Source organism: Arabidopsis lyrata (assembly GCF_000004255.2).
Source record: "Arabidopsis lyrata subsp. lyrata unplaced genomic scaffold ARALYscaffold_1, whole genome shotgun sequence".
Taxonomy (NCBI): Eukaryota; Viridiplantae; Streptophyta; class Magnoliopsida; order Brassicales; family Brassicaceae; genus Arabidopsis; species Arabidopsis lyrata.
This window is the reverse complement of record NW_003302555.1, coordinates 10,283,394-10,299,569: the sequence shown is the minus strand read 5'-3', so window position 1 is coordinate 10,299,569 and position 16,176 is coordinate 10,283,394. Positions and strand designations below refer to the sequence as shown.

The 16,176-nt window shown below is 36.3% G+C and overlaps 4 protein-coding genes and 1 pseudogene across 4 annotated transcripts; 1 reads left to right on the top strand and 4 right to left on the bottom strand.

Moving 5' to 3' along the window:
- Positions 1-217: 217 nt before the first annotated feature.
- Positions 218-3,024, bottom strand: LOC110225341. The gene is made up of 3 exons (XM_021014831.1): positions 2,571-3,024; positions 1,193-1,439; positions 218-507 (listed from the first exon to the last, which is right to left on the bottom strand). Exons 1-2 carry the CDS (start codon positions 2,799-2,801, stop codon positions 1,398-1,400), a joined length of 273 nt encoding a protein of 90 aa, XP_020870490.1. The 5' UTR covers positions 2,802-3,024; the 3' UTR covers positions 218-507; positions 1,193-1,397.
- A 226-nt stretch (positions 3,025-3,250) lies between these two features.
- On the bottom strand, positions 3,251-5,546 carry LOC9326638 (endoglucanase 4). Its single transcript, XM_002890530.2, has 4 exons — positions 4,613-5,546; positions 4,191-4,283; positions 3,683-4,120; positions 3,251-3,588 (listed from the first exon to the last, which is right to left on the bottom strand). The coding sequence occupies exons 1-4, from the start codon at positions 5,366-5,368 to the stop codon at positions 3,265-3,267; spliced, it is 1,611 nt and encodes a 536-aa protein (XP_002890576.2). The 5' UTR covers positions 5,369-5,546; the 3' UTR covers positions 3,251-3,264.
- A 408-nt stretch (positions 5,547-5,954) lies between these two features.
- Positions 5,955-6,638, bottom strand: LOC9329331. Its single transcript, XM_002890529.2, has one exon. It carries the CDS (start codon positions 6,604-6,606, stop codon positions 6,037-6,039), a length of 570 nt encoding a protein of 189 aa, XP_002890575.1. The 5' UTR covers positions 6,607-6,638; the 3' UTR covers positions 5,955-6,036.
- Positions 6,639-8,850: 2,212 nt separating this feature from the next.
- On the bottom strand, positions 8,851-9,652 carry LOC110225453 (annotated as a pseudogene).
- A 127-nt stretch (positions 9,653-9,779) lies between these two features.
- Positions 9,780-10,733, top strand: LOC9326637 (21 kDa protein). Its single transcript, XM_021015253.1, has one exon. The coding sequence runs from the start codon at positions 9,866-9,868 to the stop codon at positions 10,481-10,483; it is 618 nt and encodes a 205-aa protein (XP_020870912.1). The 5' UTR covers positions 9,780-9,865; the 3' UTR covers positions 10,484-10,733.
- The last annotated feature ends 5,443 nt before the right edge of the window (positions 10,734-16,176 follow it).

Genomic DNA, 16,176 nt, shown 5'->3' with positions numbered 1-16,176 from the left:
ATGGTTAAGTTGCTCCTAGTTTTTTTGAAAAAAGTTTCAGAACCATACTTATTTATGATTGATCTTAGTATTGAAGATGGATCATGCCAGAGTAATAGATACTTCACTTGTGTTTAAGTATAACTATGACGGTACAAGAGGCCTTTAAGACTTAAGATCAATAGAAACAGATGAAGATCTATATCGAGATAGGAGATCAAATACCAGAACAAGAAGATAAAACAAGTTAAACAGCTGAAACAATGAGACAAAAAAGATAAGGTGCACATAGATAAGTGAACACTATATTGTTTTACTCAACTACTTCATAAAACCAATGTATGAGTCAATCAATGCCTCTACCTACTCGAATATGATAAATTGAGGGATTCGCAAATTCTTAGCATCAAAAAGTGCTCCATGCCGCTCCATATGTTAAAATCAAAAGCTAATCATCAAAGCCCTCACAGAAGGAATAATATCCTCACAGTTTAAAATTTGTTCATCAAACACTGAGCCATCTACACTCTGCAAAAAAAAAAAAAAAAATGCATAAATGGAAAACTCTATATTTGGGGTAGTAATGCCAAACCTGTTTATCAGAAAACACAACCGAGTCCTTTATAGAAGATTGTATTTGGGCAAGGCTCAAATCCTACGGCAAACATGCTTCAGAGTTATAATTAGGTAGCATCTAACTCTAACAGTACATATACAGAAGCTTAGTAAGATGGTGCATGCTAGGTCTCATAAGTCATGGTCTAAGTCAGCTCCAAAATCATCTCAATAAGCAACAAGAACATCCAGTTTCAAGACTCATCACAAAGACACTCATACTATAAACTTGTCCTCACAACACAAAAAAAAACAAGTCAAGTAGACAACAATGGAACAAAGTCAAATGCAACCAAATGAAAGCCAAAGCAAATATGGTACCATCTATGAATTTCAACAAAATGCAAGTACACAAAATGAAATCCAAATTCAAGATTCATCACATAACTACACATCTTCAAACCAATCAAGAACGAGAAAACAACAACCACATTCTACATAAAGCATGCGACTTTGAGACGTAGCCCTAGAACCCAAAATCAGCTCACTACTTTGACTCTGTGTCAAATTTCAAAACTCACTCCACAGTGCTAGACTTCAATGACTCCATTTCAACCCAGAGACAGAGAAATCATGAGAGAGACACAAAGGATCTAACCTTTTTTAGGGCAAGAGCGAGTCTTTTGTTGTCAGCCTTCCCAGGAGTAGCATTCAAAATCTCATGCGACAAACTAAAGGCTCTGTTCTGTAGAGGCAAAGGCATATCTGGCTCTAACTCGAACATTGACCTCATCTTTCTGATCTTGCTGTTCTTTAGCCTTCTTCTTCTGTATCAAACTGTTCAAGAACTTGCTTCTTCTCTCTCATTCTAGCTCAACTCCTTCCATCTCTATCACATCACTCGTCTGAAATGAAAGACAGACGGGAAACTGTTTGATGAGTATAGTTTTAAATCAGCTGCAACATGCGTTAGACAAATGGGACAGTGAGATTCACTTCAGTATAAGAAACATATGAAGGTCTATTCCGAGATTAAACAACGCAAAACAGCAGAAGCTGACTCATATCAATCATAAAAGAGATAGCCATTATTAAGAGATTGATGAACACTGAGACAAAAAGTAAGCTGCACACAGATAAGTGAAACATTATATTGTTTTACTTACTCAACCACTTCATAAAACCAGTGTATGAATCAATCAATGCCTCTGCCTATTCGAATATGAGAAATTGAGGGACTCACAAACTAAAAAGTGCTCCATTTCGCTCCATATGTGAAAATTAAAAAGCTAATCATCAAAACCCTCTAAGAAGGAATAACATCCTCACATTTTAAAAGTGTTAATGTGTTATTCATCAAACACATAGCCATAAACACAGTACACAGCAAAAACTGCATAAATGGACAACTCTAGATATGGGGTAGTAGTAACGCCAAACCGGTTTTATCATAAGACAACCGAGTCCTTTATATATTTGGGCAAGGCTCAATCCTACGACAAACATGCTTCAGAGTTATCATTAGGTAGCATCTAACTCTAACAGCAAAGATACAGAAGCTTAGCAGATGGTGCATGCTAGATCTAATAAGACATAGCTCCAATTTCATCTCAATGCAACAAGAACATCCAGTTTCAAGACATTTCACAAAGAGACTCATACTAAAGTTATCCTCTCAATACAAAAATGACCTAGTCAAGTAGACTAACTGAAGCTACAAATAGAAAAGACAACAACAATGGAACAAACTATGGGACCATCTATGAATTTCAACAAAATGCAAGTACACAAAATGAAATCCAAATTCAAGATTCATCACATAACTACACATCTTCAAACAAAATCAAGAACGAGATCGACAATAATCACATTCTACATAAAGCATGCGACTTTGAGACGTAGCCTTAGAACCCAAAACCAGCTCAATACTTAGATTCTGTGTCAAAATTCAAAACTCACTCCACAGTACTAAACTTCAACGACTCCATTTCAACCCAGATACAGAGAAATCAGAAGAGAAATACAAAAGATCTAACCTTTTTTAGGGTAAGAGCGAGTCTTTTGTTGTCAGCTTTCCCAGGAGTAGCATTCAAAATCTCACGCGACAAACTAAAGGCTCTGTTCTGTTGAACCAAAGGCATATCTGAAGCCCTAACTCGAACATTGAACTCATCTTTCTGATCTTGCTGTTCTTTAGCCTTCTTCTTCTGTATCAAACTGTTCAAGAACTTGCTTCTTCTCTCTAGTTCTAGCTCAACTCCTTCCATCTCTATCACATCACTCGTCTCAAGCCCTCGTTTTCGCTTTTTCCCCCTTCTAATCGGAGATAACCAAGCTTAGTGTCTGTCTCCTTGTTAGTTCGTAAGCTGTTTCAGAACGAGCACCATCTGTTTGACGAAATGTCTGAGAGAAGAAGAGGTAATTGCGTGGAGGAGACAAAATAGCGTTCTTGTTCTTGTGTTAAGCGGAAAGCAGCCGACCAAAGTCCTAAAGACAAATTCCTAATTTTGATTATTTTTGGTCATAAAAATATTAATTACTCTTGTCTCCTTCTTACTCCCATTATTACTCTTGTATTCCCTAACTCCCATATGATTAAAATTTGATGATTGTTATTAATTACTCGAGTAAATGACCAACTAATTAATTCGTTAGCAAATTGATTTTTCGGTAACAATCAAGTAAAATATTTCACAACAAAAATAGACTTTCATGCTTCGAGTTGTGAAATCACGAATGGGCCGAGAAGTAACCAAGAAGGCCCAAAAGAGGTGCGTTGATATAAGTCGTGGGCTCAGTCAGCTGAAAGTAAGGTCTCGAATCAGGAAAATCGTCAGTGATATTAGGCCCACCAACGACGGCGCCAATTAGCAAATTAGGATTAGGATTATTGCTGAGGAAGTAACGAGAACCGTCTTTGCACCCTATACGACCAGGATGGTCCACGACTGAAGGAACCGAGCTGCCACGATGGTGAATCATCTGCGGAAACCTCGAACCATACCCAACCATGTACGACATTTTCATCGGATTATCTCCTAGTAAGTAGTCCACCTATGTTAACGTACGTCACCAAACAACATTAACACTTAAGATTAATAAATGTCACGATGCTAAAAACAGAGGAATGTTAGTTTAGTTTAGTTACCTGACGCTTGGCGACTTGACGGAGAAGAGTAGGAGAAGCTATGAATTCGCCACATGGCACCACCTTATTGGCGTGACTTAGGTAATTAGAGTATGTTAGTAACAAAAACGACAAAGATGTTACATGCTGCATATTACTTCCTCCACTCTTCACTAATAATCCTCCTTGTGAGTATTGGACTTGAGGGTGAGAAATTCCAGGCAATAAAGAACAGATAAACTCATCAGCGTTTCGCTTAAAACTCTGAAAATAATCTGCTTTTCCCATTAGTACCATTTTGGAGATTAAGACATTAATCCCAGCATGTTTATTATCCCAACCAAACTCGTGGATCGTATCTCCAGCTCTTAGAATAACTTGGTTCTTCACAATGAACTCTCTATACACTCGTTTCTTCGACGCTTTGTGTAGCCAAGCCGCTCCCCAAAGCAACTCATCCTACACGCAACAATTTCATCAACAAACGTTTGTGAAAGAAATATCAAATTGTGGTAAAATCTTTAGTTACCTCATAACCGTTGAAATCGCAGTAAAAAGGACACACTACTTGGTAAAGACTATCACTGTACGCTCCTCGGTACTTTTGGGCGAACGCAAACACCTGCGAATATACATTTATTCAAAATTAGTTTATGTTCGTATATGTCAAAAATACACAAGTCAAAAGTTCTTTAATTAAATGGTGTGAAATGGTTAGTACGTTTCTACAAAAACCAAGTAGTTCATACTTCATAGTAGGTCTAATGCATGTAGGTCAAAAATGTACGGAAACAAACATTATAAGAAACAAATAAAGAGAATATTTATCACACAAGCAAAGTATATAACCAATTGCTAACACTTTTTGACAAATCACGATTATTTTTCCCTATCATAACAAAAAAAAGACGAAATAAAAAAAACGTTAAAGTAAAGAAAGTAGTAAAGTACCCTTGTTGCTCGGTCGAGGAGCATTTTGGAGTATATCGGATCGCGTTTTTCAAACACGATCGATGCGGCGGCTAGTGCGGCTGCGGTTTCTCCGGCGACTTCGGAACCAGGATGGTCTTTATCGATTTTATAAACCGTTCGAAGCGTGTCCATGTCCTCGGGACGTTCCCAACAATTGTGGTCGGAGTAAGCGTCTCCGACTTGGACAAAGACGACGCCGGGAATCTGAGTCGCTTTCATGAGATAATCTGTTCCCCATTTGATAGCTTTCACGGCGTTTTCAAGCTCCGGTCCCATTGTTTTACCGAAATCTATGACGCTCCATGACATCATTGTCGTCGTGAACGCCATCGGAAATCCGAATTTTACGTTATCTCCAGCGTCGTAGTAGCCTCCCGTTAAATCCACGCCGGCGGAGGAACCGTCGCGTAAGGCGGAGTCACGGCGCCATTTAAGGCGTTGATCTGGTGGAAGCTTACCGGAGCGTTGACCTTCGAAGAAAAGGATGCTCTTGCGGAGAGCGTCGCGGTAGTCATGACCGGCGTAGATCTCCGGTGAAATAAGGAGAAGCAACGCGAGCATAATCGCCGGAGCGATTAGGGAGTTTCCCGCCATTTTATATTTCTCACTTTGGCTCTGTTTTCGTTTGTATTGAGGAGCGTGGTGGGATATGTTTTTATACTCGAAGGAAGAAAAAAGAAACAGCGACCAATGGAAAGTCGCCACGTGGATTTCATGGATTGGATTAAGTTCCATGTTGGAGTAAATACCCTTGATTGACGTGTGATTTTTAGATTTTGGTATCCCAATAATTCAGGCTTTTTAGGAGTTACGTAAAGATTATTTCCCTACGGCCGTATCCATGACAAGTAAACTAATAGAATTAAATTTTTGTTCGATTTTATAGCAACTTTTTTCCTTTTTAATGTCTCAGTATTATAGCAAATTTCATAAACTTTTTGGTGATATTGAAATTGAAGTCATTGGCTATTCATGTTTTTTTTTTTTTTTTTTTTTTTGGCTATTCATGTTTTTGAACCAACATGTGCCTAATTCTAACTTCAAATCGGATTGTTTAGTTTTATGTAATATACATGATGTGAAATTCAAATTACTTTTGAATGTGCTATATAACATGGTCGAACATATATATATATATATATAACAAATTTCTCCAGTTATTTACACAAATTTTATATGATATAATCCTCCTTTTATTGAAATTTTACATGTAATCTTTCTTATTATGATCCAGAGTTGCAAATAAAATACAATACTGAGTCTAAAGAAAATTAAGAAAAGAGACTAGGGAGAGGGAGAACCTAACCTTGGAGATCATATTAAAAAAAAAAGAAGAGTATTCATGCAAAAGGAAACGTAAACAAAGGAAAAAAGCATTAAGATATTACTACATCCTATTCAAATCATCCCTTAGCCTCATCTTCAGCTTGCTCCCACGCATTCAAGAAGGCAATACGCTCCTTACTATAGTGTTCTTCATAATTTTTAACCACTGCGAGAAGCGGCTGATAGTAATCAGAGTGAGCTTCCATACACTTTGACAAGGTGTTCAAGGCAGGTGTATAAAGACTTCCCTTGTTCTTCTTGGCTTCTTCGTAACTATCCCTCCAAGCCATAAAAGCTTCTTTGCAACCACCTCTTGTAATGAATTTGCCTAACAACTCGTCTCTGTCATTTGGTTTCGCATGGAGGAAGACTTCGATCTCCCTAGCCATCACTTCAGCACTAGCGTTCTTCAGCGCGAGATACGTCTCAAAGTAATCAGAGCGAGCCTTCATACACTTTTCCAGCATTGAATAGGCTTCCGTACACTCATCTTCCCGCGAATCACAACCTACACAAGCTATATATGAATTTTCGCAACCACCTTTTTTCATAAACTCTTGTAATCGATCTCCCACTTCCTTGGTTGGGACTTGGTTATTTTCAGATTTGGATTCCTGTTTCAGATCCGTAGATGACATGGATCCCATGATATATTCACGTTTAGGGTTTTAGTCAAAAAGTTTCGGGTAATCTTCTTCATTAGGGTTCTTTATTCATAAGGTATATAGACGATAAAGAGTTTGCAATATTTGTATACAATATTCTGGCCCAGATCGGCCCATTAAGCGAATGGTTTACGGTTCAACATTTTCCCCAACCATTAAAATTGTCTATTATTTCTTATATTTATTTGTCCTTTTACAAAAAATCGTTTTAGAAGGTTTCAAACAAATTAGAACATCATTACGAAGATACAAAATTGTATGAACTGCTATTAGCTTTGTGATCGAAAAAAACAAGAAATAAGTTGACTATTTAGTATACATTGTTGTCTACATGCAAAAATATTGTATAGTAATAAAATAGTATTTTATTAATTCCACGAAGGTGGGAAATAATGGGCCATAACATTTTTAAAAAATGTCCATTTTGCTGTGTGCAAGTGAATCTCATATTTTCTATAAAGATTCATATTTTTTGCTGTCAGTCTTCTTCTCCTTCTCTAGTCTCAAGAATCTTTTCTGTTATTTTACAGGCGATATCAAATTTGCGTTTTCCGATCATGAAACAAGCTGCAAAGAAGATAGCGTCCATGACCCAAAAGTTGAAACCCAAAAAATAAACCATGGAGAAAGGATTAGAGGTTTTAAAGGAATTTACCAAAGAAGTGGTCTACGATGTTTCACCGAGGCAGAACCGCGCCTAGAGTAATGAAGGTCGGAAGTGAATTTATTAATAAATTTTGTGTCGTATAAAATAAATTCTTCAATTCGCAAAAAGAAATCTACAATACAACATAACAAATTTAAATATTAAAAATTAATTAAAATATGTTATTATCTATATGCATATTTCACTAAAGTTAAATCTAAGATAATAGATTTACGGTGATTGTGAACATGATTTAACAATTATATTAATCCAAATATATTAGATGAATAAAATAAGTGAGCACAATTGTACATTGATTGAAGTTTAACTTGTGAATAGTTTGTACAAAAAAAAATCTCTATAAATTAATATTTGATAAATTAATAATCATTATAAATTAATAAAAATTTTTGGTCTCTAGTCAGACCAGTATAAAATTTAACATAAAATAATAAAATAATAATTTATTTAAAAATCCTATGTAACTATATGATCTCGTTAGTATCATAAATTAATAATTATACAAACTTATCAATAAAATATATATGTATATATATGTAAGAAAATTTAGTAAAATATAATTTTAAATTCTTTTTATTTTTCTTACATATGCATTAATCCATCGTAGAGTACACTTCTAGTATTTTACGAAAAAATCATGTAGATTATAAAGAGTTTGCATTATTATTTCACCAAGTATTTGTATACAGTATTCCGGCCCAGATCGGCCCATTAACGGTCCAACATTTTCCTAGCATTAAAATCGTTAGTTGTTTAGATTAATCCCTCCTAATGTATATGCTTTCTCTATATATAAATATAAACTTGAGGTCACAAACACCAAAACCATCCATAACCCAAAAAGAGTCACTTCCGTGTCACAAAAAACCAACACACATAGAACAGAAGAAACCATGGAACCTTCTCTTCATCAACCACTTCTCTTCTCCTTCTTAGCCACCGTCCTCCCATTAATCCTGACCGTCCATTCTCAATCAGACGACTCAGATTTCATCCTCACGAGCTGCAATACCACATTATAATTAACCATCACGTTCCTTTTACTTATATTACAACTCTCTCTCTTGTTTCTTGGAGGAGGTTTGGCAGCTGCATTTACTGCTTGTTGAATGCTTGTATAATGACCCGAACAGTCTTTAGCCAACACAATAGACTCCGATTCTTCCAGAAGTTTACCGTCGGAAGAGGAATCCAAGAAGGGAACTTCTCGTTCTCGTAGGAAAACATGAATAATCTTCGGCGGCAACCTCCTCCACCACTACTTTCTTGCTTGCTGAATTTAGCGAACCACACCGCTAGATATTTCTCGGAAACCGCCCCAGCGGCAGCCTTAATTAGAGAACCACCAAAGATTTGCTTAGAGACTTATATAGTGAGATTTCCGTGAATGTGTTGTTGTACATATATAGGGAAATATGATGAATACATTGATCCGAATTGAAGATGTTAACCTAAAATCTTAAAATCCGTTGTGTATAGATAGGGATTTTGTGTAGTTTTTAGTTAAATGCCATGTTGTTTTGCATCACTATAAAAAAGACAATAATAAAGACGATGAGTGAAACAACAAAGTAATGAAGAAGAAGCAGAGTATTCATGCAAAAGGAAACGTAAACAAAGAAAAAAGCATTAAAATATTATGTAAATCATATTCAAATCATCCCTCAGCCTCAGCTTGAGCTTGCTCCCACGCATCCAAGAAGGCGATACGCTCCTTACTATAATGTTCTTTATAATTTTTGACCACTGTGAGAAGCGGCTGATAGTAATCAGAGTGAGCCTCTATACACTTCAACAAGGTGTTTGAGGCAGGTGTATAAAGACTTCCCTTGTTCTTCTTGGCTTCTTCGTAACTATCCATCCAAGCCATAAAAGCTTCTTTGCAATCACCTCTTGTCATGAATTTGCCTAACAGCTCGCCTCTGTCCTTTGGTTTCGCATGGAGGAAGACTTCGATCTCCCTCGCCATCACTTCAGCACTAGCGTTCTTCAGCGCGAGATACGTCTCAAAGTAATCAAAGCGAGCTTTCATACACTTTTCCAACATTGAATAGGCTTCCGTACACTCATCTTCCCGCTAATCACAACCTACACAAGCTGTATATGAATTTTCGCAACCACCTTTTTTCATGAACACTTGTAATCGATCTCCCACTTCCTTGGACGGGACTTGGTTACTTTCAGATTTGGATTCCGGTTTCAGATCCGTGGATGACATGATTCCCGTGCTATATTCACGTTTAGGGTTTTAGTCAGAAAGCTTCGTGTATTCTTCTTAATTAGGGTCCTTTATTCTTTTTTATTCATAGGCATGTAGATTATAAAGAGTTTGCATTATTATTTCACCGAGTATTTGTATACAATATTCCGGCCCAGATCGGCCTATTAACGGTCCAACATTTTCCTCGACACATTAAAATTGTTAGTTGTTTGGATTAATCCTAATGTATATGCTTTCTATATATATAAATATAAACTTGAGGTCACAAATACCAAAAGTCCAAAACCATCCATAACCCAAAAAGAGTCTCTTCCGTGTCACAAGAAACCAACACACATAGAACAGAAGAAACCATGAAACCTTCTCTTCATCAACCACTTCTCTTCTTCTTCTTAGCCACCGTCCTCCCATTAATCCTGACCGTCCATCCTCAATCAGACGACTCAGATTTCATCCGTACTAGCTGCAACACCACATTATACCCTGACCTATGCTTCTCCTCTCTTTCTTCCTTCTCTAGCTCTGTCCACAACGATCCAGCCCTCTTGGCTCGAGCCGCCATCTCCGTCACTCTCACCAAGACTCTCGACTTAGCCTCATACCTCGCCAACGTCACCACTCTCCAGCCGGAGAGCAACGAAGATGGTGCCCACCACCCAACCGCAGCCGCTGTTTTTCATGACTGCTTCGACAATCTTAAAGATGCGGTCGAAGAAATGAGAGGCTCGATGAAACAGATGAGGGAGCTGGTCTCGACTGGCTCGCTCGAGTCCTTCAGGTTCCAAATGAGTAACGTGCAGACGTGGCTCAGTGCGGCTTTAACCGATGAAGAGACTTGTACGGACGGGTTTAAAGACATTCACGATGAGCCGAGGAAGGATGACATATGCGCACGGGTCGATGACGTCAAAAAGATGACTAGTAATGCGTTGGCTCTAGTTAATCGATGTGTTGATAAGGCGATCCATTGAGCATTCTATCAATTAATCACCAAATATTAATTCTTCTTCTTTTTTTTTTTTTTAAACTCGAAAAAGAAATTATTGTTTAAATGTTTTTGGTTCTCACGCGTGCATGATAGAGATATAATAAGATAAGCCTATTTGTTATTGGCTGTAATGAAATAGTGATATTATGTAGTTGTTAACGCTTTTTGTTTGTCGAAATTACGAAAAGAATCAAGTGTGTGTAAAAAGAATTAGTAGTCTATTATTTCTTATATATATTTGTACTTTTACTATAAATCGTTTTAGAAGGTTTCAAACAAATTAGAACATCATTATATATGAAGGTACAAAATTGTATGAGCTGCTTTTAGCTTTCTGATCGAAAAAAACAAGAAATTAGTTGACTTTATTTGAATTTAAAATTTAGTGGTAGACAAAATAAGTTTGTTGTCGTTGTGTAGTTAATTTAAGTGGTGATAAAAGTATAGAAAAAACAATCAGAAGAATCTGGGCAAAGGATTTTAAATAATGCAAGAAAAATAAAATTATAAACGTCTTAAAACTGCAATGGATTGGTTTAAAACGCAAATTACCATTTATAACCTAAATGAGACACTTTTATATAAGCATTTTTCACTTTCAGTAATTAGGTTTAATATACATGCATGTTACAAATAAGTAATATGATCAAATCTATATCCTGACTTTCTAAAGTGATGAATAAAGCACATTATTGATATCTAATAGCGGCTAATGGTGTTACATAAATAAAGGTATATAGTGGCTAATGTATGCATGCGCTGGAAACCCACCACTATAACACTGACGTTATATGTTAATGCCCGACATGCTATATAGCTAATTCAATATGTTGCAACATGTATAATTGAGCGCATACATTTATCTTTTTGTATCCATTTTCGAATATAGATAATATAGATGTTATATGAGCGTATGTCGGTATGTGTATATTCGTGTATCAGTGTGTGTGTGTGTGTGTTTTTTTTTTTCGTCGTCAGTGTGTGTATGTGTGTCACTACTGTTTTCCAAGTCCGGGATTATAAACTATAAACTATAGTGTTTGGTCCACCAAACGTAGATTCGTATACATGTGATTTATTCATATATGACACACCAACCGTAGATGTTTATGAATAATTATGAGAAAATCTTCGTTAACATGATGATCAGAGATTCAAAGTCAAAACCAATTATAACAAGGGAATTAATTTAATTTATGTTCTTATATATTAATTTTAAGTTTTAGTCTTACAGTAATATGTACTAATTTATAGTTTATATGTGAGAATTCTAAGATTTACGAGTCTATTTACTAATAAGAACACTTAAAAAATCGGTCGTTTAATTTTTCAAGCAATCGTGTAGATTATGCGTCCAACACAATTATTTTAAAAAAGAAAAACAGATTTTTAAAAAGTTAATTGGGTTAAAATATCAAATATTTTATGAATAATGTATTCAGAACTACTAAATATATACTAATTAAATTTGAAAATAAATTGGTGTTTAGAAATATTCGATGGTAGCCAATTCCCGAAGAACTAATTAATGTTTAAGACCACTTGAAACTTTGGCAACATAAGATCAAACACTTTTTTCGACTTGAATGTACTATACAATTTTGTTTGATGCATAGTACATTTGATACATCTTTAAGGATTGGATGGAGTATATATAATAAATTTGTCATTTGATGCCTTTGACACTATCCACAGAACAGATTATTACTAATTACATAGTTATAATAGTTGATTAAAGCATACTAAATTTTAAAATTGCAAGGATTGTTAGGATGCGTGAAGAAAAATTAAATGAACATTTATAAATGGTTTGGAAGTATATGTTGGAGAAATAAGATCCGTGACCCCTGTAAAATTGACCACAACCCATTTGTTTGTCATAACACACAAAGGACATAATAGAAACTCTGTCTCACATGCCTTCTTACGCCTCATGCTTTTCCATTTATAAAATAATGACTAGTCTATTATACAATCACATAAGTTGTGTCCATTGTAAAGTATTCATATCTAATTAAGTAACTAAAACTGTTTCGTTTGGTAGAATATGCCTTCAAATTACTTATCTGAATGATAACCATAAAACATATACAAATTATGTATAAGATCTCTTTACCAAAAAAAAGAAATGCTAATACAAACGTTTGTGCCCTTTTGTGCATAACTTTTCTTAGATTTCACAAGATTTACGAAATATGATAAGTTTTGAATGGTTTTAAAAAGTCAAAGTGTCGTCGTACTATTTTACCAAGGAGGGAAAAAAAGAAAAGAAGAGAACCTCAAAAAGCTAATAGGTAGCAGAAATTTTGTGGAAGAGAGGAGGATTCACGAGACGCAATGAAACAAGAGTCATTTTTGTTTTCTAGTCACAATCCCAAAGGGTCCATCTCTGTTGTATCTACCTGTAACTTATTGCTTATAGTTTGACACCTGTTCATGTTCTCAACATGTTTTTTCCTTACTAAGTTGGGGAACTCTTACAAATTTTTATAATTCAATCGCCAGCCATAATGTCTTATCCATTAATTCATGATGTTTGATGTCAAAATAATTTTAATTTTTAGTGTGTTACATTGTTTCGTTAAAAACATTACAAATCATTATAGACAAATCTCAGTCAAAAAGTACTACTCATTAATCATTATAAACAAATCTTTCCAATGAGTACTTTTTGAAAGAGATTTGTTCACTTTTTTTTTTGTTTTTCTTAATTATCTCCGAATTGCTGTATGTTTCCAATGTCGTGAATTTTGTTGGATAAAATGATTCGTGAACGGGCTTAGACTTATATGATGTCTGGATTGTCGACATCATCCGATCATTTAAGGGCTTTCAGAGCCCAAGTGTAAGCCAGCTCTATACATATATTCTATAGACCTTGTTTTCATTATTCAAATCCTACGTAAAGAGTATGTACCCAAACCATATCATGTTTCAAACTTAAATATACTACCAGCTAATTATGGAGAAGTGGATGACTGAAACATTCAACAAAGTAATGGCCTTTAGAATCATATTAAAAAGGAAACGCAAACAAAAAAGAAAGCATACAAAAATTAAGTAATTAATTAAATCCTATTTTATCATCCCTTAGCATCAGCTTCAGCTCCCTCCCTCGTATCCAAGGCTTTGATCTCTTTTTTAAAATCTGATTTATGTCTGAATATCTGATTTGGAGATTTCAATATCTTGAAGATGAAGATTGCATTTGAATCTATGTTTTGCATTTGAAAACATTTTGAATCACATCAAAATATGTGTTATCTCCCTTTTGCATTTAACAAATCAAATTATGTGATAACACATGAATCTCTCTTTGTCCCATTTAACACATAATAACATACATGATAACATATGGTAACACATGAATCTCTCTACTTTCAAAAACCAAACCAAACTTTATTTTCAAAAACAAAAAAAAAATTAAGACCTCTTCATGGATATCTTACCATTGGACAAAGAATTTGTTAAGACCTTCTCATCTTGTCTTAACTTTTAAATCTCTAAATTTTAAGATTAAAAAATTGGTAAGATCTAATAAAGAAACCTACCATTGGAGTTGCTCTAAACCATCAATAAAGGACACATTTATCTGTCAAATAATTATGAAGCTGAAGCGACAATATAGCCACGGCAGAGATGGAGGAAAGAACAAACAGATTTCATGTCGTTTTTAAGTAAATGCTGTTTTGCATCACAAACAATGACCTTTAGAATCATCCACAGCCTAAGGGAACCGTCAAAGATTTGCTTAGAGACTTATATTTTTTTTTGCCGAATCAAACAGATTCGGCAAGCAACGCAACGACCAACAAAGGGATCGTGAAAGAGAGAAAGCTAAAACTAGCAACAAAGCTCAAATAGAGATCTAAGGATAGGGGTGAACTCATGAGTTCTACCAAAGCAGAATCTAAACAAGGGCAATCGATAAAGTAATCATCTTTAAATCTGAAGTCCTTGCCGAAACCACAAGGAGGAGGAAACAACGCCTCCAAAGTCAAACAGTCAACAAATGCTGAACGGGAACTATCTTGAACAACAACCCTCGCTTCTGCTCTAAGCAGAACAGTCTTGACGATAATGCTCCCTGTAACGATACCACTAAACACAAGTGAAGTATTTGGGAGGATAAAAAGCTCCATAAAGGAGGGATGAGGGCTATGAAAGCCCCGGTGAACCAGAAGAACTGGAACGGTGAAAGAGATCAAAGATCTCTGTCCAATCTGCCCGAAAGCGGCTTCTAACAGAGCCAATTCGAAGTAGGATCTGCATATTGCAGTAAAGGATCGCACTAAGGCGATAAGGGTGCCACGAGAGAGCACAAATGTGGATCCAGGGGGATCCAAAAACATAGTAGGAATAAGAACTATACCCGAATTCCACAAAGCCAGAACTACACTCTCAACGACCATCCAATAATTTCTCCAAATAAAAGAATCAGGGAGCGAAGAAGCGGAGCATACCTGGGGGAATGGGAGAGGAGGGATGGCGACTGAGCCGGAGAAGAGGCGTGGTTGGATGAGCCGTGGCTGGAAGCAAATCAGGTCACGGGATATGAGACAAAGGAAGGCTTGATAGGGGTAAAAGAGTGGGTTAGGTGTTGGGCTGAAAAGACCCAATAAGAAAACCCTCCACTTATGGCCCAATAAACAAACCCTCCATTCTAGGCCCACTAAGCAAATCACACAATTTTGGCCCAAAAAAAGAAACCCTAGATTCAACTTTTGGGGAACGTGTGGTGATGGGCACGCAGCGGCTTGAACGAGGAGGTACAAGCGCGGTGATGATCGGAGGAACATGTCTCGAGGGTGGCGGAGATGGAAGTTCGGATTCTCTGTGAACACGTGGAAGACCGGTGAAGTGTGGAAGGAGCGGCGGCTGAGTAAAATCTTCACCGGAAGAGGGGCGGATCTGTGGATCCGGCGGGTCCGGTGGCTCCGGCGGCGTCGGTGGAGACGGAGGATCCGGTGGTGGTGCTGGGGAAGGCCTCATGTCGAGGAAAAGGACCGAATACTTCGGGAAACAACGAGAGTGGCTCGACATCAACAGAGAGAAGGAAATCATCTCAAGTAGAAAATTCGACCGGAAAAACAGCAATGTCACCGGAAAGGAAAGCCCACCTGAGAGATCTAGCCTTAAAAAAGTCACCTATCACCAAAGAAGCTTGCCGGTGGAGGAAGGATGGTGGAAGGGGCTCATTTCGTCGATGGCAGTGGCTCCTTGGTCTTCGTGCCTGAGAGAGAACGTCTCACGGCTGTTGCTTAGAGACTTAGAGCATTATTATAGGTGGTCTCTTAGAAATTAATCTTAGCAATATTTAAATAATTTATTTGTAAAAGTGATTGTTAAGAGATAGTATTTTTGAGTTAAGATTTTTGTGTAATTAATGGTAGGCTCTTAACATGTGGTTCTTAGAAAAATAAATATTAATATAAAAATAAAATTTATAATTATAGAAAATTTAATAATTGTTGTAAATTAGAAAAATTAAAACATACATGAGATACAATTTATAACATAAATAACATAAAACACAAATGTTTTAAACTCAATTTATGGAATATTTTATCCATATATGGACTCTTTTTTTTTCGGTTTTGTGGCTTGTTGACGATCACCGTAAGAGTACAAGAACTATCCAATTCTTGCTCGAAAATATTATTAAATTCTTCGTCC

Excerpts from the sequence above, each read along its gene's own strand:
- LOC110225341 (XM_021014831.1), bottom strand. The coding sequence starts at position 2,801 with ATGGAAGGAGTTGAGCTAGAACTAGAGAGAAGAAGCAAGTTCTTGAAC. Across the intron at positions 1,440-2,570 it reads TCGCTCTTACCCTAAAAAAG|ACGAGTGATGTGATAGAGAT; the intron begins GTTAGATCTTTT and ends CTTTCATTTCAG.
- LOC9329331 (XM_002890529.2), bottom strand. The coding sequence starts at position 6,606 with ATGGGATCCATGTCATCTACGGATCTGAAACAGGAATCCAAATCTGAA.
- LOC9326638 (XM_002890530.2), bottom strand. The coding sequence starts at position 5,368 with ATGGAACTTAATCCAATCCATGAAATCCACGTGGCGACTTTCCATTGG. Across the intron at positions 4,121-4,190 it reads GCGATTTCAACGGTTATGAG|GATGAGTTGCTTTGGGGAGC; the intron begins GTAACTAAAGAT and ends TGTTGCGTGTAG. Across the intron at positions 3,589-3,682 it reads GTCAAGTCGCCAAGCGTCAG|GTGGACTACTTACTAGGAGA; the intron begins GTAACTAAACTA and ends ACGTTAACATAG.
- LOC9326637 (XM_021015253.1), top strand. The coding sequence starts at position 9,866 with ATGAAACCTTCTCTTCATCAACCACTTCTCTTCTTCTTCTTAGCCACC.